The sequence below is a fragment of the Erinaceus europaeus genome, chromosome 13, assembly GCF_950295315.1.
Source record: "Erinaceus europaeus chromosome 13, mEriEur2.1, whole genome shotgun sequence".
Lineage (NCBI taxonomy): Eukaryota > Metazoa > Chordata > Mammalia > Eulipotyphla > Erinaceidae > Erinaceus > Erinaceus europaeus.
In genome coordinates this window covers 81,415,963-81,440,020 of record NC_080174.1, presented here as the reverse complement: position 1 = coordinate 81,440,020, position 24,058 = coordinate 81,415,963, and the positions used below count along the sequence as shown (strand labels likewise).

General features: G+C 41.3%; 1 protein-coding gene across 4 annotated transcripts in view; it reads right to left on the bottom strand.

Moving 5' to 3' along the window:
- The window catches only part of LOC132542943 (inaD-like protein), a 234,205-nt gene that overhangs the window by 188,456 nt on the left and 21,691 nt on the right, over window positions 1-24,058 (bottom strand). The window contains exon 4 of one of the 4 annotated variants that reach the window (XM_060206318.1): window positions 22,637-22,733. In XM_060206318.1, coding sequence (XP_060062301.1) covers window positions 22,637-22,733 — 97 coding nt within the window. Of the gene's footprint in view, window positions 1-12,176; window positions 12,762-13,496; window positions 13,521-22,632; window positions 22,736-24,058 lie in introns of those variants that run through there. The other 3 variants (XM_060206319.1, XM_060206321.1, XM_060206320.1) reach the window with 3 other exon arrangements.

Below are 24,058 nucleotides of genomic sequence, written 5' to 3'. Positions count from 1 at the left end.
AATAACACAAACTGAACTTCAGATAGGATATTTGAAATAATTATTTCAAACAACAACACCAAAAAAAAAATCAAGAAACAGAAGGGGGGAGTTGGGCAGCAGCGCAGCAGGTTAAGCGCAGGTGGTGCAAAGCACAAGGATCTGTGTAAAGATCCCTTTTCGAGCCCCCGGCTCCCCACCTGCAGGGGGGTCGCTTCACAGGCCGTGAAACAGGCCTGCAGGTGTCTGTCTTTCTCTCCCCCTCTCTGTCTTCCCCTCTTCTCTCCATTTCTCTTTGTCCTATCCAACAATGACTACAACAATAATAACTACAACAATAAAACAACAAGGGCAACAAAAAGGAATAAATAAATAAATGTCTTTTAAAAAAATTAACAGAAGAAACATGGCAATGCTCAGACCCGTCCATTCACACACTTTCTGTGCGAATGCACAGATCCTGACATACACCCATGTCATTCACCCACTCCCTCATTCCTTTAACACTTACTGAATGTATCCTCTGTACAAGGCATTCACAAGCCGTGCTGGATTAAAAATAAATCAAGGCATAATGTTCTCAGGAAATGACATATACAGTGAGTTGCCACATATAAATAACTATAGTGCTGCTTCAGTTTGTGAAAAAAAAAAAAAACTCTAAAAGTGATACATGGGTGTGGGTGGGCAGTGGCCTACGGGTTAAGCCGCATGGTATGAATCGCAAGAACCCACGCAAGGATCCGAGTTCGAGCCCCCAGCTCCCCACCTGCAGGGGGGGTCGCTTCACAAGCGGTGAAACAGGTCTGCAGGTATCTATCTTTCTCTCCCCCTCTCTGCCTTCCCCTCCTTTCTCCATTTCTTTCTGTCCTATCCAACAATGATGACATCAATAATAACTACAAAAATAAAATAAGGGCAATGAAAGAAAACAAATAAAAATAGTAAAAAGTGATATAAAAATGAATCAGTAGAAAGAACTGTTGAAGACAGTACTTCCAACTAAGACAATGAGGACATGTTTCTTAGAAAGAAAGAAAAAAAAAAAAAGGATTTCAGGTTTGACATGAATGGCTGCTTGCCTGTGCAATCAAACCGAAGATTGTATTCTGTATTTGAGGCACTTTATGAAGTCTTTCTACCTCAGTTTTTTGTTTGTTTGTTTGCTTGGTGTGTGACAGGCAGAGAAAGAGTAAGAGGTTAAAAGCCTATAACACTGACGCTTTCTTGTCTGTGGTGAGGACCAAGCTCAAACTTGACCCCCACACATAGCAAAGCAGTACACTATCCAAGTCTTTTGTAGGCCTCTTTTCTCTCTTTCTCTCTTATTGTCAGGCCAACACTTTTCATTTGTTAATTCTGTAATCCACATGACTGTCTAAATTTTCTTGACTAAATAGTTTTCTGTCTTATAAGCATGCAAGAATGACAAAATTATATGTAAACTTTTTGCAGATGGTAATCAGTGAGTTGTAGTAACAAGTAAATGAGCTATGAGTACAAGTATAATCATTATATTAATAAGACAAATATTTAATAAATAGGCCTGAATGCTATTTCGTATAGAGAGCGTACCATAATAATGTTAACAGCTTTTTAAATTTTTTGCCTCCAGGGTTATTATTGGGACTCGGTGCCTGCACTGAGAATCCACTGCTACTGAGGCCATTTTTATTTTATTTATTATTTTTTTGACAGGACTGAGAGAAATTGAGAGGGGAGGGGAAGACAGAGAGGGTAAGAGACAGACACCTGCAGCCCTGCTTCACCACTTAAAAAGCTTTACTTCTGTAGGTGGGGACCAGGGGCTTGAACCTTGGTCCTTGAGTACTGTGATGTGAGTGCTTAACTGCCTGGCCCCTTGGGCACTAATCTCAAGGCTCATTTCCTCTTTGTTATAAGTTTGTACCCTTAAACATCATAATTCGTATCCCCGTGACCCCATCCCCTGGTAACTATTACCTTTCTTTTTAAATTTTCAATGCAGCAGTAGAGTCTCATGCATGTGAATACCCTTATGATCTTGGTAATATGTATTTTATTTTTATTTTTTGCCTCCAGGGTTATCTCTGTGGCTCAGTACCTTCACTACAAATCCACTGCTCCTGAAGGCCATTTTTTATTCCATTTTTTATTGGGTAGGACAGAGTAATATTGAGAGAGGAGGAGAGATAGAGAAGGGGAGAGAAAGATACCTGCAGACCTGCTTCACCACTTGTGAAGTGACCCCCCCCCCCCCCCACCGTGGGGAGCTGGGAGCTCGAACAGAGATCCTTGCGTTTTGGACTTTGTGTGCTTAACCCAGTGTGTCACTGCTTGGCCCAGTAATTTTTTTTTTTTTAATTCTTTTTACTTATTCATTAGAACAAGGAAAGAGGAAGGATCCCGGTTCGAGCCCCTGGCTCTCCACCTGCAGGGGAGTCACTTCACAGGCAGTGAAGCAGGTCTGCAGGTGTCTATCTTTCTCTCCCCATCTCTGTCTTCCCCTCCTCTCTCCATTTCTCTCTGTCCTATCCAACAACATCGACATCTATAACCACAACAATGTTAAACAAGGGAAATAAAAGGGAAAATCAATCAATAAATATTAAAAAAAAAAAAAACAAGGAAAGAGACAGTCCACCTTCCCTGGAGCCTTCCTGAGTGCCATGGTGTTCCCATGGGGTGCCAGTGCTCCAACCAGGGGCCTCTCATGGGGTAGAACATACTGTCTCCTGGGTCCGCTGTCTCCTGACCTCATGTTCTGTATCGGGTTGACTTTTTCAGACTTCTTATGAGTGATCTCACTTAGTAATTATCTTTCTCTGACTTACTGCAGCTCCCCCAGTGTGCTCAAAGTTCATTCAGGCTGCCGCACATGGCATTTCTTTCCTTGAGGCTGAGTTATGTATTCCATAGCATAAATGGACTATTATCTTCCTTAGCAATTCATAGGTTGCTGGGGATCCAATTCAAATAGGAACACCCTGCATCAACGGTCTGCTGGCTACAAAAAAATAAAAAGCTGCTACTCTTTCCTGCTTGACTCCTGAAATCAACCTCTTACTTGCTACAGGGCATCAATTCCCACTGTGAATTTGTTCAGAAACCCAGTGGTTTCTTCCTGAAAAAGCAAAGAAAACATTTTTTTAAAATTTAAAAGAGACTGAGTACAGAAAAATAAACTCTACTGTCCATTAATCTATTGATTACTGTCCCCAAGTACATAAATTCCAAGATTTTTTTTAGATGTATTTATTTCATGAGGGGAGAGAGACAGAGAGACAGAGAGACAGAGAGACACCAACACTATCTGGTACATGCAGTGCTGGGACTCAACCTGGAGCTCATGCATGGAAATTCTGCATTCTACTGCAGATTCAGCAAGGAGAACTCCTCTATGGGATTTGTGTGAAAAGTCTTTCTGAGAGGGTCACAGAGATAGCTCAGCGTACTAAAGCACAGGATTGCACAGAGGTCCTAGGTTCAATTCCCAGCATCACTTACATTAGACCTGGGCAGTGCTCTTTTTCCAGTGGGAGGAAAAAAAAATACACTTTTCTCATTTGCTATCGTTCATTATGCCATGCCACCCAGAAGAGGAGTCTCCTATAGGGAGGTAGTGTATTGACTTCATCTTCTTGAGTGAGCCAAAAGGACGCCCGAAGTTGAATAGATTTGGCAACTGTCTCATGAATAGTCACTGAATTAGATGCCAAATTTGCTTTTTCTACCTTAACTCAAAGGACATTTGCTGGACATCTACAGTGACCTAAGGATTAGCTATATGGAAAAAAACCCTCACATCTAAAGAACTAGCTTCAAGGCGGCACACCAAGTGTATTAAGTGTCATATTCATACAGGGGAAGTGAATACTGAAACAGAAAAAAATAAGAGCACAGACTTATGATAAAAAGACAGAGGGTTCATCAAGGACTGAAAACTGGAATACTACTTTTTGTAGTATGATCTTAGAAAATACAGACTATCAGGGAGTCGGGCGGTAGTGCAGTGGGTTAAGTGCACATGGTGCAAAGCGCAAGGACCGGCATAAGGATCCCGGTTCCAGCCCCCAGCTCCCCACCTGCAGGGGGGTAGCTTCATGGGCGGTGAAGCAGGTTTGCAGATGTCTGTCTTTCTCTCCCCCTCTGTCTTCCCCTCCTGTCTCCATTTCTCTGTCCTATCTAACAATGACGACATCAATAACAACAATAATAACTACAACAATAAAAAGGGCAACAAAAGTGAATAAATAAAATAAATAAATAAATAAAAAGAAAATACAGATGATCTTCTTGAGAAGCAATCAAAACAAGAAACTAGAGCTGCAGCACTTGCTAATTACTGTATGAATGTGTTGGTATCAATTCAGAGCCTTGTCATCTGAGGAACAAAGTATTTAAACTTAATCTTGTGCAGAAACCTCTGCTGTTTTCAGAGATTTTTTTTTTTGCCTGGCACAGATGAGCAGCGACAGCCAGTAAAATCTCGTTCCTAATTTGACTTTACTATGCATATGTTTTATCTTGGCAGAGCCAATCAAAACATTTCCAAGAAACACTGTATTTGAGCAAGCTGTCCATTAGATTTAAATTTCATCTTTTCTACCTTTAATATCTCACTCTCTTTTTTTCTTAATGAACCTGCTCATGTCCAGCACATTCTTATGGCTCCACAGATTTTTTTTGAAATCCTTGAGAGCACAGATATTGAAAACCTTATAAAGATACAAGTAACACCATCCCAAAACACAAAGGCAATTGAAAATAATACCACAGTACAATTTTTTTGCTATCTCACCTAAGATAAATGTGAAAACATCAGGCGACTCCAAAGCACAATTAAAACAAAACAAAACTTCATCTGAACATTGTTCATTCCTTTCTGGTTAGCCTCTTGAGACTTCATGTTTCAAATACAAATGTAAAATGTTCTCAGTAATAAAAGGGGAAACGTCATTCTGAGAAGTCTGATTCACTATATCTGCATGCGATGCCATGACCAGGTGTAGTCTGAAGGCTAATGGAACATTTCTGTTGCTTTATTTCCGCCCAATTCAGCTCCATTTAGCTTTGAATTCTCTCTCTCCTTCCCTCTTCTAATTTGCCAAAGCACTGCCACTCTGGCTCACCACTGCTTTTTTCCAAGAGAAAGAGAGAGAAAGAGAGAGAGAGAGAGAGAGAGAGAGAATATCACCATAGCACCGTTCCACCCCGGTTCCATGGCTGCCAGTTCTTAGCAACATCGCCCCGCCAGATATTCGTCGGGATGCGGCATCATCTAAGTTCATTTCCCACGTCTACGCTTGACCGGACCTGCCAATATATGCGGTTATCTTCGCCCACCCTGTCCAACGCTTGATGTCTCGTCACCCAATCTGGTCCCCTACGCCTACACTGAACTTCTCTGTTCCAGTCTCTTGGAAACAGAGTTGGCAGTCAGCTGAGGGAGGTAAAGAACAAACACCTCATCACAGACCCCTGCAAGCGTCAACCCGGCTTTGACCTAGCACGTTATGATTGGGCCCTCCTCAATCGCTATCGAACAGGCCATGGCCGGTGCGCCGCTATGTTCCATCGCTGGGGAGCCAGAGACGACCCGAACTGCCCCTGCGGCTCCAGACAGACTATGACCCACATAGTCAACGACTGCCACCTCTCCAGATTCAAAGGAGGTCTCGAAACTTTACATCAGGCTCAACCTGACGCTGTTGACTGGCTACGGAAGAAGGGCAAACGCCAGAAGAACCATAGCACTGAAGTTTATCCATGACAAAGCACTTCCCAAGTCCTTATTAATCTGTGACTTTTTCTTTTAAAGAGACTTTTAGTATCAAACTGTGGTTTTCTAAAGAAGACAGTGAACGAGTTTTTAGAACTGACAACTTTAGCATGCTTTTTTGTCTTTTAACTTCTAAAGGAAGGCCTGTAAACAATTTGCTTTTGCAAATTCATAGAATCCCTTGAGAAGACTCCTGAAAATAAAATTTGCTGAAAAAGTAGATGTTTGGAAGGTTGGAGAGATGTTCATTAGCAGAGCAAATGTCTTGATTATGTAAGATCTCAGATTTAATCCCTGGCAGCACATGTAACAAATTTCTTTATTCCTTTTCTTATAAAAAAATCAATCAGTTCAAAAAAGGAAAGGAAAAAAAAAAAAGCAAGAGAACAATTTTTGGACCCATCTAGACTTTGTCTATAAAGTAATGATACTATTTTTTAAAAAATGCAACAACAACAAAAATCTACGGAAAGCTATTAGCACAGTGTCTTGAACATAAGTATTTAATAAAGAAAGAGATGAAACTATAAATTTTATTTCAATATCGGGTATGTTGTCTCCATGGGCTAGTTACCACTGTAATTTCCACTTCAGAAAGAAAATAAATTCTTGGGCTTTAAGTTTTAGAATTCTACGTCTCTCAAAGCCAATCTGATTTTATCCTTTCTGTTCTCCTGTAATTGGCCTGCATATTTTCCCTTCTAGTTAAAGGAAGTTAGACCACCTCTTTCCTTTCCCTTCTACAAACCTTACTTGTAATAACTTTAGCTTTTGAACAGACTCCCAAGTCTGGAGTTGCTATACTCTTGCCAATCCTACCACCTCATCAAACCTAGTCTCTTGCAAAAGGATCTGACAGACCATTTGTTGTGTGTGTGTGTGTGTGTGTGTGTGTGTGTGTGTGTGTGTGTGTGTGTGTGTGTGTAACTCTCTTGTTTTTACATTCTCTTTCTCTCTCTGCTTGCTCACTTAGTCTTTCTCTCTCTACTTCATCAATGGGACTTTATCCTCTAGGTCCACATTTTCTGATAGAGACAGAGAGACAGAGACAGAGACAGAGAGAGAGAGAGAGAGAGAGAGAGAGAGAATCACAGCACTGATGCTTCCTCCAATTAGGTAGGAGTCAAGCTTAAGCCTGTGTTATGTGGCAAAGCAGATGACATGTTTCCTCTTTTCTTAGGAAGATTATCAATGGGGCAGAAGGTGGGAAGGTGAGGAAGTAATCAGTTTAGTAGCATATTTGACTCTAAAAATGTTTAGTGCTCTGTTAGGGAATCCTTGGATTCCCACACACATATGATGGGCCTAGACCTCTAAGGGATCCCTCTCTTTACTACCACTGGTCGTTTCCATTAGGAACAGCATCCTGTGGACCTTGTCCTCACCATAAAGCAATGACAGCTGGGGGAATCCTGACCTGCCACTGGTTCTGACAGAAGTGCAGCCTGCAATGTTCCCAACTGTGACCATGAGCCGTGAGCTCAGACCAACAGGCTCTGGTGCTAAATAGAAATATAAGTATAAATTTAAATGTACATATAAGTACGGGCCCTGGGTCACATGAATAGAGGTAAATAATTAATTTTAGCCACAGATTTTTTTTTTTTTCCAAAAACAGGAGCTACTCTCTGCCCTAATCCAACTTTCTAGCCCTTTTCCCTACTCTGACACAAGTCTCTCAGTTGTTGGATAAATATTTTTATCCAACTTCGGGCTGGCTATCAAAACTCAAATAAAACTACCATAGTTGGGTGCCCCTAGCATCTTGCCTAAAATGGATTTCCTATCTTATTTCTACACTAAAATCCCTCATCTCACCTGCTCTAATCCTACTTTTTGGTTCCTGTTCATTAACCATCTTGTCTCAATTTAGGACATGCCACCTTGAAGACACCAAGTTACAGATGCTACCATGACTCCATCCTGACTCTCTGGGCAGCTGACCTCACCAATATATCCTGAACCCTCGCAACTCCAGAGGTCTAGTCCACTAGGGAAAGATAGAAACAGGCTGGGGGTATGGATCGACCTGTCAATGCCCATGTTCAGCGGAGAAGCAGAACTTCTGCCTTCTACTCCCCCAAAACAACCTTGATCCATGCTCACAGTGGGGGAGAAGTGATAGGATGACAATAAGAGGGCTCAGAACTCCAGCTCCATCAGCACCCAGAGAGAGATAGAGGAAAAGGAGAGGGACATATGGAGGTAGTAATGTTGTCATGAGTGGCTTGGATGGGAAGAGAGGACTGAATCAGAAAAAAAAGGGGGGGGGAGCAACTATGTATGAATGTGGACAGATAGTTGTAGAGATGATGGTTGGCCCATGTCTACAACCTTAGGAAAACTGTGGTGGATTGCAGTGGGGAGACTGAAGATTCAGAACTCAGGTGGTGGAAATGGTGTAGATTTAAACCCCTAATGACATGTAATTTTGTAAAATAAACAGAACAAATAATAATAATAACCCTGAAAAAAAAGTTTGGTGCTCTGTAATCACTATATTCCATGCCACATTTTCACCAACCCATGAATAAGCCACAACAATACATCTATTAAAATGGTTTTACTGGGAGTTGGGCGGTAGCACAGTGGGTTAAGTGCACGTGGCATAAAGCACAAGGATGGGCGTAAGGACCCTGGTTCAAGCCCCTGGCTCCCCACCTGCAGGGCAGTCGCTTCTCAAGTGGTGAAGCAGGTCTGCAGATGTCTGTCTTTCTCTCCCACTCTCTGTCTCCCCATCTCTCTCCATTTCTCTCTGTCCTATCCAGCGATGACGACATCAGTAACAATAATAATAGCTACAAGAATAAAACAACAAGGACAACAAAAGGGAATAAATAAATAAAAATAAATATAAAAAATGGCTTTACTATCTATGAGATGAGAATAGCAAGGCTAACTTGGAGTAGATAAATTTCAAATATAAAATTTGAATTCTTGACTTTGACTCTGCTATATTGTGAATGTAAAGGACAAAAGAACAAGTGACTATATAACTAAAATCTAGAACTAACATTTTCTACTGTGTATCTCTCTCCATTCTACTCAGCGAACAAAACATGAACTCTTAGAGAAAATAACCATTCATTTACTTTGCTTTTTATTTAGTTATAGGCTTTACTGTTCCATGCCAATAAATATTTTCAGGGGGAGGAGGAGGAGGAGGAGGAGGAGGAGGAGGAAGAGGAGAGAGAGAGAGAGGGAGGGAGAGAGATGGAGAGAACAGAGAGGGTAAGAGACACTGAAATTTTCCCTAGTGCAGTGGGGGTTGAGCTTGAACCTGGGTCATGAACATCACAAAGTAGGCACCTTCCCAGGTGAGCTCTTACTTGCCCTAAATAAAATAAGTTTGCATGCTACTTAATTATCTCCCTAACTCACTTTTTTTTTTTCATTGTTGGGTCAGTTAAGATGATGAGTATTTCACCTACACTGGTTTATATGAACTTAAGATAGTTCTAAATGACATAAAAACAGATATCAAGGCAGCATCTATGCCATTAAAATAACATGTTTCTCTGGAGCATAAAGATCAGGCAAATTTTCTGTAAACTGAGGCTTCATCCTGTATCATCCTGCATACCACTAATTGTGAACTATTAAAAACATTCTAATAAATGAATTGAATGCAGACCAGTGAACTAGTAGGAAGGTTATTACAGAGTATTACAGAGTATTACATTACTTTGGAGTTAAATGTGCACACGTAAGTAGAAATCTTTAATAAATGCTCAAACCATTGACAGTGAAAATCATCAACATCTAACCCTGAGTGGGATCACTAAGAAAGTAACTTAGGAGTCGGGAGGTAGCGCAGTGGGTTAAGCGCACATGGCACAAAGCGCAAGGACCCGCATAAGGATCCCGGTTGGAGTCCTCGGCTCCCCACCTGCAGTGGGGTCGCTTCACTGGTGGTGAAGCAGGTCTGCAGGTGTCTATCTTTCTCTCCCTCTCTCTGTCTTCCCCTCCTCTCTCCATTTCTTTCTGTCTTATCCAACAACGACAACATCAATAACAACAATAATAATAACCACAAGAAGGATCAAACAACAATGGCAACAAAAGGGAAAAAATAGCCTCTAGGAGCAGTGGATTCATGGTGCAGGCACCGAGCCCCAGCGATAAAACCCTGGAGGCAAAAAACAAAAAAAAAAAAGAAAGTAACTTACAGACAGCATGTTACATGTATTTCTTTGATGAGACAACACTTTTTTGTTCACTCACATAAAACATTGATTGCACATATTTTTAGAATAAACTGTAAAAGACACAGGCTTCATACTGGCTAAACTCTCTTCAATTCATGGAAAACACAGTTTGATTTTCAGGAGGCTTCTCAGTAGGGAGCCTGCTAGCATTGGCTCCCTACCCCTGGGGTCTGGTTATGGTGGGGGGTAGAGAAATAATCCAAAACTTTCCTTTCTTTTTGCTCTGTTTTCTGACCCCAATTGAGCTATAGTCACCTCTTTGGTGTCTTGCTTAGAACGCCTTGTTCACCGTCCTGCTGAAGGCAGGGATCCTACCCTTTCCAGAGATTGTTGTCAGAGCTCAAGCCAGCAGCTGCTTCCAAGTTGTCATCTTGGCTCCTCCCCCACCCCCTTCAGGAGGCTTCTCACTTGGCTTATGAAGCCTTAACAGTGGCAACTCCAAATTGGCAAGGTAGAAGAGGCAGGAGACTATCAGGAATTCTAATAAATGGGATGGCAGGTTATACAAAGGAATCGAAAGTACATGCGTGGATCTTTAATTTGGAGGAATAGATAAGACACTTTCTAAAATAAAAGGGAAATGGACAAACTGAGGAAGTCTGAAGAAAAAGAGGGGCCACAAACATGGTGCCATTCCTACAGTTGGCTTGTTGACACCAACGTGAAAAATGGTAATGCAAAGGTAATGCCATGATGATCACTCAAAGGCGTCCCGACACAGTACGGACCGTTGTCGCTGCAAGGACTCTGTGACGCATCCATTTAAAAACTACAACACTTCTTCTAAATTAAAATCACAAAATTGGATACTAGATAGTTCAGGTCTCCAAAAATCTTGAGAGATTACTATCTATTAAATTATTATTAGTATAAAAGTTCTTGCTGTTATTTATTTATTTATTTGCCTCCAGGGTTATTGCTGGGGCTCAGTGCCTGCACCACAAACCCACTGCTCCTGGAGACCATTTTTTTCCCCTTTTGCTGCCCTTGTTGTTTTATCATTATTGTGGTTATTATTATTGTTGTCATTGTTGCCGTCATTGGATAGGACAGAGAGAAATGGAGAGAGGAGGGGAAGACAGAGAGGGGGAGAGAAAGACAGACACCGGCAGACCTGCTTCACTGCCTGTGAAGGGAGGGACCCACTGCAGGTGGGGGTCCTTACACTGGTCCTTGTGCTTTGCGTGGCCACGTTCAGTTATTTTTGACAGCACAGCAAGGAGTAAGGTTTGTGAGCTAAAATCAGGAATGCAGCATATTGCCTGCAGTTGCAGTAGAAATAACCTCATTGGCATGCCTACTGCTGAAGAGAAAAAGAACGGCGACAAGGTGATGGCTATTTCTGAGTTCACAATTGCCTCCCACAAGTAGCAAGACCTAGGAAGGAAGACCCTCCACCCCGGCCACACTATGTCTAAACATTCCCCATCTCATTTGGATCAAAAAGAGGCTCTGATGATGATACATTAATGTATCAGAAGTCAGGCAAAAGCAGACAATCAGGAGAGTTCCCCTGCATGAAATCACATCCTAGCAATGATGTTTAGAACCATATGTTCACAAGAAAGTCCCTGAGCATACTTCCATAGTGCTAAGCCCCCACCCATAATCATTTGGATTTGTAGGTTCAGATGAGTGAGGGTCTCAGTCACAACTGGCAAATAACATCCAAGCTGCTACTTAACCATTTAGAAAAAAAAAAGCAGCCCTTTGTTTACCACAATTCCTTAGTATTCTGCTGTCATCTGCCGTAAAATGCTGCAGGTTTTTTTTTAAAATTAATCAGAATAACCTTGTTTTAATAGAAATCACCTTCCTTTTGATTCAGGTGAAGTCACAGATAATAACAAATGCCAAGCAGATCTACTTCTCAATTCCAGGTCTAAAAGCAGAGACTGCATGAACACAGTGCTAAGAATTTTGGCACGGAAACTACCAGCATAGTCTGATAAACTGTTCCACTTTTGAAAAGAATTAGAGGAGCCATTCCAGCTACCACATACACAAAAGGAAAATCTTAAGAGGTTTGTCCCCCCCCCCCCATACAAACTGCCTGGTACACGCACATGTACACTTACTCTCTCACTTAAGATAAATGGCTTAGCGTAGCATTGCTTGAATCTTCAAGACCACATTCTGCACCATCATGAAAACAGATAAAGATGGCATGACCAGAAAAAGAAAGAAAGAAAAAAAAATCATATATCACAGAGGCACAGATATCTTACCTGGGAAACCTCCTTGGACCATGGCTGTGCCTGTGTCCCCCTTCAGACTATCTGCATTCCTGAGACACAGTCAAAGCCGGAAACAGCTCAGATCCTCACCACACTCTGTCCTCTCTCTTCAGTCGACCTTGGGCCTATTTATTTCTTCACTTCAGATTTTATTCTCCTGGAGGGCAAGTTGTCAGTCTGTTTCCATCAGGGAAAGCGATCGATTATTTGGAGCTACCCCTTAAGCTAGCAGTCACATCTGTCAGGAGGTGGAAGCTGCCTGGGAAAGTGTGCCGGGGAGCAGCAGAATCTCTGGTTGCCAACATCTGACCCTTGGATGCTTCACGCTGCAGACTGTGGGACTCGGTCACTCAGCTCACCTCGGGATGAGAGCTCAATTCCAGAACGGGAGGACACACACACACACACACACACACACACACTCACTTATTTCGTGGCCAGTTTCCCTTAATGCCACTTTAATAACTGAATTTTTCCTGCTGAGAAATAGTTCATCACATTGCTTGCCTCTTTCTTATGCAAATGAAAAGGAAACAGCGCTTGATTTCAGCCTGTCTGGAGTGTGTGCCACTGTCATCAACTTACTCTTTCCTCACTGCCACAGCATTGAATCGTTTCTATAACAAAGAAACTGGTGAACCACACCGAACATGCGACATCCCCTAGTGAGACTCATTTGTGTCTCAGTAACATGCTAAATGTTCAGTGAAGATTCTATTTGAGCCGTCAAGTCTTCAAGTTAGCTTTTCTGGGGTGAGGAGGGGGAGAATGATGGGAAAAAAAACGAGAGAAATCAATTGAAAAATGGGTAAGGTTTATTAAACTTCAGTTAAAGCACTAGAGTGCATTACCGCCCCTGTCCCCCCCCCCCACCTCCCAGCATAATCATACACCGAACTGCAATGCTTTTAGGGCAGTCTTTCCACCAGTTAATACAGTGTCTTCTTTCCTTGGAAAATGTGGACTAAAAAAAAAAAATCTTTCATCTGATTACTGATCAACGATGAGCAGTTCAGTGAGGAACACCTGAACATAAAGTAAATTTTACGCCCAAGATTTTAGACCTGACTGATTTTTTTTACTTATAGAGATAATAAATGCATCCTACTTAGATCAAGGGCTGTAGCTTCAGAAATTTCCAAATTAAAAACCCACTCAAATAAAAAAAAAAAAAAGCACTATTCACCAGTCTCTAGTTCTGGGCCTGGGAGAAGAATCCTATTTATTTTCCTTAATTATAAATAGTAAAGGTCCTGGAAAAGGATGACTGCAGAAAATGAAAAAAAAAATTACACACAACTAACAACTTACATTTGAGCCTTTGTTTCTTAATCTTGTCCCTCCTGTTCTGCATTGTCCAAAACAAGTAAAATACAAAAAGAATAAATAAATTCATTTCTTTGGTTAGACTTGGCCAGATGTCCTAAAGAATGCTGTCTGCTTATCTGAATTGAACATTCTTAACATTCTCTGAAATCCTCTGTAATAGCTGCTGTTGATTACAGTGACATCTATTGGTAAGGCAGAGATCAATTACAGTTTCTATAGTGATATAAAATAATTAATGATAATGATGAACTAAAATAGCTCCTTGTTGCTCATAACACCTTATTAATCATGACCACCATATACTGAAAACTCGTAAGGCAGACATGGCAAGGCACCAGCATAGAGAGTCTAGATGTGGTCCCAACCATCAAATAAAACTTAGATTCCAGACCTGGTCTTCTTAATAAGTTATTTTGTGACTTGGGGCAAATGAACTGGTTTTGGATATCAAATTCAACGGGTCCTTGCGCTTTGTACCATGTGCGTTTAACCCGGGTGTGCCATCGCCCGGCCCCCAAATGTTTATCATTTCACTTCTAAGTATATAACCGAGAGAAATAAAAATATCTGTCCACACCAAAATACTCATAAGGATATTACTATCCACGTCATTGAAGCCAGGGGATTCTTGGTAATGTTCAGATACACAGGTGGTTGTCTCAACTCAGATGGGAGGGAGAGTGTTACTAGCATCTAGAGGGGAAGAACTGGTATATTGGAAAAAGAAAAGCCAACAACGTGGGGGCTGGGCAGTAGCGCGACAGGCGTTCGCACAGTGGCCCGAAGCGCAAGGACCAGCGTAAGGATCCCGATTCAAGCCCCCGGCTCCCCACTTGCAGGGGGGTCGCTTCACAAGCTGTGAAGCAGGTCTGCAGGTGTCTGTCTTTCTCTTTCCCTCTCTCTCTTCCCCTCCTCTCACAATTTCTCTCTGTCCTATGCAAGGGCAACAAAATGGAAAAAAAATAGCCATAGGAACAGTAGATTCATAGTAAAGGCACAGAGCCCTAACTATAACCTTGGAGGCAAAAAAAAAAAATCCCCCAACACAAACAACAGCGACTCTGACCCCTGGAGCCCCTGCTCCACCCCCATTATGGGATGGCGATCACGGTAGGAGTGAGAAAAGCTGATGTAGACAAAACTCCTACTCATATTTAAAAATGCCAGACTAAGTTTGAAAATCACCAATTTAAAATGCATTCAGATACCAGTGATGGGCAAATCCCATGCTTAGCAATTATTTCCTTCTCCAAAAAAATGTCTAGCATTTACTTCTAATAAAATTGTTATGTTTAAAGCATCTACTTTTTAATTTAATTTAATTTATTTATTAATGAGAAAGATAGGAGGAGAGAGAGAAAGAACCAGACATCACTCTGGTGCATGTGCTGCCGGGGATTGAACTCAGGACCTCATGCTTGAGAGTCTAGTGCCTTAGCCACTGCACCGCCACCTCCCCGACCACAGCATCTTTTTTTTTTTTTTCTTTTTGCTTCCAGGGTTATCACTGTGGCTTGGTACCAGCACTATAAACTCATTGTTCCTGGGGGCCCTTTTATTTTCTCCTCCCATTTTTATTGGATAGGACAGAGAGAAATTGAAAGGGGACAGAGAGATAGAGAGGAGAGACAGCTGCAGACCTGCTTCACCACTTGTGAAGTGAACCCCTGCTGGTGCAGAGCTGGGGCTCAAACCGGGATCCTTGTGTGGGTCCCTACGCTTTGCACTATGTGGGCTTAACCTGGTGCGCTACCACCCAGCTCCCTATTTAAAGCCTCTCTATACATCCGGACTAGAAGCAGTTGTAGATCTATAATATACTTAGTCTTCCAATGAGGAGAATAACGTTTGTTTACTGATTGGCTAACTGACTGAGGTTCCAGAGATCAAACTTAGGGTTTCACACATGAAAAACAAACAAACAAAAAAAAAGCAATCTACCATAGAGCTATATCCCTTGCCAATAAATCTTAGTTTTCATAATTCCCCAAGCCCAAACCTCACGCTTTCCTTATTCATTTATTGGATAGAGATAGAGAGAAATTGGGAGGGCAGCAGGGAGATAAAAGAGATACAGAAAGACACCCACAGCACTGGTTAGATTGTGTAGAATTGTAACTGTCTTCTTCTTTTCTTTTTTTTTTTTTCCTCCAAGATTATCATTGGGGCTTGGTGCTTGCACTATGAGTCCACTGCTCCTGGGGGCCATTGCCCCCCCCCATTTTTTGTTGCCCTTGTTGTATTTATTGTTGTTGTTGGATAGGACAGAGAGAGATTGTGAGAGGAGGGGAAGACAGACAGGGGAAAGATAGATACCTGCAGACTGACCTGCTTCACCGCTTGTGAAGCGACTCCCCTGCAGGTGGGGAGCCAGGGCTGGAACCGGGATCCTTCCTCCAGTCCTTGAACTTTGCGCCCTGTGCACTTAACCCGCTGTGCTACCGCCCAGCCCCCTTGTACCCCTCTTATAACCTATGGTCTTTTCAATATTTTTTATTTTATAAATAAATAAAAAAAATACATCTGGTCTTCACCCACTAGATGCCAATTACCAATTATTATTGCCAATGAATTTCTTTTAGGCTGTGAGTTTTTGAGATGAACACCTGTAGAATCTATGAATAACTGTTTCTTTTTGGCATGTTTTCTATGCTGACAGGGTAACAAGAGTATTTGATTAATACAGTGTGATTCTGAGGGCAGTGAGGGTAGTATGCACTCTCCTTCCAAATTTAAAGCTGAGGATTTTTTTGTTTGTTTTTGAATTTTGTTATTACCTTTATTTATTGGTTAGAGACAGCTAGAAACTGAGGGGGGAGGGGTGGAGAGAGAGAGACATCTCTAACACTGCTTCACCACTCCTAAAGCTTTCCCCCTGAAGGTGGGGACTGGAGGCTCAAACCCAGTGCATAATCCTTGTGCATTATAACAGGTGTCCTCCACCAGGTGTGCCACCACCTGGACACCTACCTGAGGCTTTTAATTTTTTTTTTTACTTTTTACTTTATTTATTTATTATTGGATAGACACACAGAGAAATTGAGAGAGGAGGGGGAAGAGAGATATAAAGAGACATAAGAGACACAGAGACACTTGTAACCCTGCTTCACCACTTGTCGAGCTTTCCCTCTGCAGGTGGGGACCAGTGGCTTGAACCTGGGTCCTTGCACAATGTAATGTGTGCATTTAACCAGATATGCCACCACCTGCCCCCCTTTTTTCTTTGAAAGAAAGTTTGAGTCAGGTTTTCAACCCTACTCATAGAAACACATGAGTAATATTTATAGTCTCTTTGCAAATTTTACATATATATATGTATATATTAACAAAGACTTTTTAATAAATGTGGTGAAGTAGAATGTCTGATAATGAGTAGAGCTTGTGGGGGATTAACATGAAAATATTCTAAAATCAATAATAATGACAGCTAAACAATCCTGCACATATACTGAAAGTCACCAAGTTGTACAATTTAAGTAGATGAATTATCTGGTAATGTCAATTATATGTCAATAAAATTATTTTTTAAAATAGCCATCCCTCTGAACTGATATTGTGAATGAATAATTTATGCTGATTCACATTTCATAAAGCCTTAGCTAACATTGCAATCTTAAAATTGAAAGAAGGTGGGGCCAGGTGCTGGTGCACCTGCTTGAGTGCACATGTTACCATCCTCAAAGACCTGGGTTCCAATCCCTGGTCCCCACCTGCCAGGGACAAGCTGCACTTTCGGTAAAGCAGAAAGGAAGTGTCTGACTTGCTCCCTCTCTATTTCCCTCCTCCTCTTTCAACTTCTCTTTGTTCTAGCAAATAAAAATAAATAAATAAATAAATAATTGAAATAAGGTTTGAGTCCACACCCATCGAGTGCCATAGGGCCTCTCTCTCTCTCTGTCTGGAAAAGTGGTAATGCCACTTTCATAGTGGCAAAGTCCTGCCAACAACAACAACAACAAAATAAAGGGCTGGGGACATAGTCTACTGAGCACCAATTTCCATATCTGAGACCTCAAAGGCCTCAGGTTCAATTCCTGGCACCACCTTCTGCCATTACTGAGTAGTATGCTGGTTTCTTTCTTTCTCTCCCTTCCTCCTGTCTCTCCTCTTTCTGTACATAAATATCAAATTAGCCACAGTCAAACACAAAGATGCAAGGTATTGGTGAACCAATTTTATTTGTATGATGATGTTCACAGCTTAATTTTATTATATTTTGTACCTCAAATGTCTTCTTTAAACAAAATATTCCCTTACAACAAATAATGGGAGGCGGGAGGGCAGGTAATCAGAGCACTAGGTCACAAAAATGTATCACAGTGAATAGTTGCAGTAGGCCTTTTTCTGAGAAAAAATAAAGTAGAAAACTGTTTTCTGGAACTGAAATCTAAAGACCGGTTTCACACTCAGCCCTGCAGTATGGGGCTGCATTAATATGCTTTACCACTTAGAAGTCAAGCAGCAAGACAGCCAATTCCATTCTGAGTCTCCCAGACCTAATACACATCAAGGGGTACATCTATTGTTATGATTTTCATTGCTCCTTTCAAAGTCACTCCAAAATCTTCTGCCCTCCTGTAGCTTAAAAGTGTAGTTGAAAGAATGAATGCCAACAGATTAGAAAGACTCCAGTTGATGTTAAAAAAAAAAAAAAAGTATTTAACCTTTGGGGTCAAAAGTGAACAAAGTTGAGTAGGACTTTTCTTCCTGGATGTAGATAAAGTGAGGGGACATAGTGGGAAAAGGAAGTCAAGCAGTTCTGGACAGAAGATTCTCAAATTAGATACATGGTATAGGTCAGTTGCTGGTATAGTTTTCTCTCTTTTTCTTTTTTTGCCTCCACTATTATAGTGCCTTCACTATACATCCACTGCTCCTGTGGCCATTTTTTTTTTTTCTGATTTTTTTGCATAGGACAGACAGAGAAAATTTGAGGAGGGAAGATAGAGAGGGACAGAGAAAGACCTGCTTCACTGGTTGTAAAGCGACCTGGTAGTTAAACCCATATCTGCAACCTTAGGAGAACTGCTGTAGCTTACACTGGAGGGCCTGGGGATACAGAGCTCTGGGGTCGGTGAATGGCGTGGAATTCTACCCATGTTATCTTGTGATTTTGTAAATCATTAGTAAGTCACTAATACATTTTGTTGGTTTCGATTTTGTATGTATGTATTCTTCTATAGATGGTTACTAAGGAAAATGACCATTACTGTGGATCCCCATGTAAAAAAGAAATCTGATCGATATGATTGCATGAGCCAGGTCTTTGCACGTCTACTTCCTTCTTGTTACATCCTCCTGGTCTTATCCTGGGCTTGCTTAGCCAGTCTGCTTAGTGATTCCCTCCTCCAAGGTGTTTGCTCTCATACTTTTTTTTTGCCTCCAAAATTATCACTGGGGCTTGGTGCCTGCACTACAAACCCACTATTCCTGGAGGTTATTTTTTTCCCATTCTGTTGCCCTTGTTGTAGTTGTTATTGTTATTGCTGTTATAGCTATGTTTGTTGTTGGATAGGACAAAGAGAAATTGATAGAGAAGTGGAAGACAGAGAGGAGGAGAGAAAGACAGATACCTGCAGACCTCTTTCACTGCTTGTGTAGGTGGGGAGGTAGGGGGCTCAAACTGGAATCCTTGCACTGATCCTTGGGCTTTGCGCCATGTGGCTTAACCTGCTGTGCTACTGCCCGGCCCCCACTTCTTTGTTTTATGGACTGTATCCAAGCATTTTTTATTAAAATATTTTTACTTATTTATTTTTGGGTAGAGATAGAAATTGAGAGAGGGAGGGGAGATAGAGAGACACAGAGACATCTGCAGCCCTGCTTCACCACTCATGAAGCTTTCCCCCTGCAGGGGGGAACTGAGGGCTTGAACCTTGGTCCTTGTGCACTGCAATGTGTGCACTTAACCAAGTGCACTGCCACCTGGCCCCTGCATTCAAGCATTTGAACTATTTTATTGTTTAGAATATTTCTCCACCATTGGAATATTAACTGAGAAGAGAGATCTTGTACCTGACTGCGTTTACAACTAAAACAATGTCTGCCCACTTTTTTAAAAAAAGTTTTTATTATCTTCATTTCTTTATTGAATAGAGACAGCCAGAAATTGGGGGGAATAGAGGGGGTGATAGAGAGGGACAGAGACAGAGAGACACATGTGGCCCTGCTTCACCACTCGTGAAACTTTACCCCGGCAGGTGGGGACCAGGGGCTCGAACCTGGGTCCTTGAACTCTGTAACATGTGCGCTCAACCAGGTGTGCAGCCACCCAGCCCCATTTGTTCACTTTTGATAATTCATTCAGTAACCATTTCTTAGATGGTCACACTTTGTTTATATATTTTTTTAAATTTTTTAAATTATCTTGATTTATTGGATAGAGACGGCCAGAAATAGAGAGGGAGAGAGACAGAGAGACACCTGCATCACTGCTTCACCACTCATAAAGCTTTCCGCCTGCAGGTGGGGACCAGGGGCTTGAACCTGGGTCCTTGTGCATTGTAAGATGTGGGCTCAACCAGGTACGCCACCACTCGGCCCATTTTTATCTTTTAATGCAATGTTAGGACCTTGCACACATCTGATACTTGCTGAGCTGCTTCCCAGTCCAAATTTTGTTCTACATTTTGTGAGACAGGAGTAGGGAAAGGTAGGGGGTGGCATGGAGGGGAGGGGCAGAATCAAAGCACAGCTGTACAATTTACTGAGTTCCCTTGATGTTGTCCACAGTGCAGCTGTGTGGTGCCAGGGTCCAAATCAAGACCTGACCCACAGTAAGACATGAGCTTACCCACCAAGCCACCACCCAGTCCTGTGAATGGTGGATACTGAAAAAATTATGTTCTATTTGTACTTATGAACATACATATTACTGAATCCATACTGAGAGTCATCTCAGTATGTTAAAATACTTGTTGAAGATCCACTGTATGGCAGGCTAGGGGTCTTATTGCAGTTCATTTTCTTTCTCTTTTTTTTTAAGTATTTATTGATTCCCTTTTATCAGCCTTGTTGTTTTATTGTAGTTATTATTATTATTATTAATGTTATTGTTGCTGGATAAGACAGAGAGAAATGGAGAGAGGAGGGGAAGACAGAGAGGGGGAGAGAAGGACAGACACCTGAGACCTGCTTCATCACCTGTGAAGCGACTCCCCTGCAGGTGGGGAGTCAGGGGTCTCGAACTGGAATCCTTACTCCAGTCCTTGCCCTTTGCGCCACGTGTGCTTAACTTGCTGTGCTACCGCCAGACTCTCTTCAGTTCATTTTCTTAAGTTTCGTTTATATACTGAGAGAGGCAAGAGCACAACTCTGTTCTGTCATTACAGTGCCAGGGATGGAAACTGGGACCTCCCACGCTAATGTCCTCCGCTCATGCTACCGATGAACCTTCCTGCCCATCACCTTTCTCATCCTCTTTTATACCCTGGTAAACTAGAATACTACCATTCTTTTCATAGACAAGGACAGGTTTAATGTCAAACAAGAGGGAGAAAGCGCTCAATTCCGATTTTAATGCTTCCAATTCCTGTATCAAATTCCTTTGTTTTTTCTTTTTTCTTCTGGTACCTGAGCACTGCTCAGCTTTGGTATATGGTTATGCCCGGGATTGAACTAGTGCTCAAGAGTGAAAGTCTGCTGTCTCCCAGTCCCTCACACTCCTATTCTAGAGTGCTGAAAGATTTTTGAAGATTTCTTTCTTTATATATTGTATAAGAGAGAGAAAAATCTCAGTACTCCTCTGCCTACTTGCAGTACTGGGGATCAAACACAGGGCTCCACACATATACTCTCTTTCTCCCTTTTATTTCTTCCCTACACTTTTGGTTTCCATGGTGAAGGATTTCATTTTTTATTTATTATTATTATTATTTAAGATTTTTGTTTATTTATGAGAAAGATAGGAGGAGAGAGAAAGAACTAGACAGACATCACTCTGGCACATGTGCTGCTGGGGATCAAACTCAGGGCCTCATGCTTGAGAGTCCGAAGCTTTACCACTGTGCCACCTCCTGGACCACTATTTATTATTATTAATTTTTTTTTTTTTACCAGAGCACTGCTCAGCTCTGGCTTATGGTGGTGTGGGGGATCAAACCTGGGACGTTGGAGCCTCAGACATGACAGTCTGTTTGCATAACGATCATGCTATCCACAAGCCTCCACACTTTTACGTGCTGCATTCTACCAGCTGAGCCAGCTCTCAGAATTCAAGGAGATAATATTTTAAAGACAGATCAGATATTTTTCTCAAACCATAACCATTTCCCCATTAAAATGTATACTCTTGTGTTTTTTTTTTTTTTTTGTTAGGACATTTACACATATTTTTACAATCTTAGTTTAGATTTTTATTACCTCCAAAAGAAATTATGCACGCTAATAACAGTCAGATCTAACTATACATTAAATGCCAATACTTTTAAATAAAACTTTCTCTAAATATGTGAACAGGGCTAAAGGACCATTCCCCCATGGAACGTGAGTGCTTTGCCATGAAGAGCCCAGGTTTGAGTCCAGCCATAACCACTATAGTGCTGTACTGTCTCTCCCTCTCTTCTCTGTCTCTGAAAATGTCAGCATGGATCAGTGAAATCTCAGAGATAATAAATAATCAGGTAGATATATGTTTGGTAGAGCTAATGAACAGGTGAATATTTCATTACCTAAATGCAAAAACAAAGTAATGGAAAGAATTCTACAGGAGAAGCTATGACTTAGTGGGTACTCTGTAATTTTATTAGCGATGTCACTGTTGATTGAGCAGGGCCAGTCATCAATTGTTGCCATTTACATCTAACTCAGACAATCATGGATCAAAAACCCGTTTCAAGGACTTGATAGCATTTCTGTAAACAGTAAAAGTAGGGGGAAATATAATAGCGCACAGCCACCTTCCCTTTGATATCCACACAACATTTTATTCATGTTAAAGAGGAAAAGCATCAGAAAACTAAAATCATAAGAATGTGAGATGTAACCTTTTGTTTTCCCCCAGTACAATAGGTTCACATTTCCTGAAAGTCCACAGCATTTATACTCGATAATCTTCAACCGTCATTTAAAGCACATGATCTCGTAAGTTTCACATCCACCTCAAATAATGAAAAGGCACTCACTATTGGGAACTGCATCTTCTTTATTTTCATCACTGTCTTCCGCTGGAGCTCTGTAGGGAGGTGGTAGTGTCACTGGTGGGGGGGCAGCTCCTCGCCTCTACAGATGCAAAATTTGGGGAGAAGAATTCATTACCTCTCTACAGCTTTCTTCCACCATGGCAAACAAGATGAAAAGGGAAACTGGAAATATTTCAACTCTACTGAACTTTACTCCTATCATGAGGTCTGTAAAGCAAGTACGGTTTATTCTGCTAAGTATATACTGTGACGTCAAAGTGACAGAAATTCACATGTATACGTGTCAAGACTGTTGTCTTACCTGGTTGTCTGCATTCCTTTCCTGAGTGATAAAGTCAATATATGCATTTTTCTTCCTGCTAGTGAAGCTAATTTTTTATTACTTAAAAAAAAAAAACTTTCAAAGAAATATATTTCAAAAATAAGCTTAGAAGTGAAAACTGTTCAATATACTAATGCCACAATTATTTCATTTTTTTTTCAATTGTATAAAAACAGATTTCGTTCATGAAAAATACCCGACATACTAAAGTTTTCTGATGAAAAAGGTTTACAACTGCAGGTAAAGACACACATTTATAATTCTATAAATTCTTGAAGTCTGTGTGCTTTTTAAAAATAGTTCCTTAAAATGTTTAGATTTGTGTACCAAATGACACAGTTTATCAATAAAACCCAATTAAAATAAAACAAAATTCTTCAGGTTACTGGCACAGATTACAGACTTTTTCTTGAATGCTGTCTGAAAAAAATTAAACATGCTGAACTTGATGGAAAGATCCAAGATGCTAAGAAGAACACTAGAAGCTGATATACCCAACAACTCCACCAATACCAAATTAAAGGGATTAAGATTTTTTTTTTTGATAGAGAATTTCAACAAGGTACATTCAGTTGTGCTTTATATGATAAAAACCACGAATGGCAGTATATAGTTTGAGAAATGGACAATGACTGACCCATTACAGAAAGCAGGCACATAACAAATTCTTCCCAAATAGAAAACAACACTTGGTACTCATAAGGGAAAGCACAAGGAAGTTCATCCACGCCGATGACATCTGCTGTGCAACTCAGGCATCCAAGTTCGACATCCTCGAGGAAACACTCACGAAAGACATCTCTGATATCTGATTACTGTAAAAAATGGCGACTAATCCCTAGCACTGCAAAAACGGTATCATCTGTTTTCCATCTACACCATGCCTCGGCCTCGTGTGAGCTTAATGTGCAGCTTGGCGATACGAGAATCCGGCATGAAGCCCAGCCAGTCTATCTTGGCGTTACTCTCGATCGCACTCTGTCATTTCACGAACATCTCATAAAAACTGCAGCAAAGGTGGGCGCGAGGAATCACATCATTGCAAGACTGGCCAGCTCCTCATGGGGCATGAGTGCTTCCAC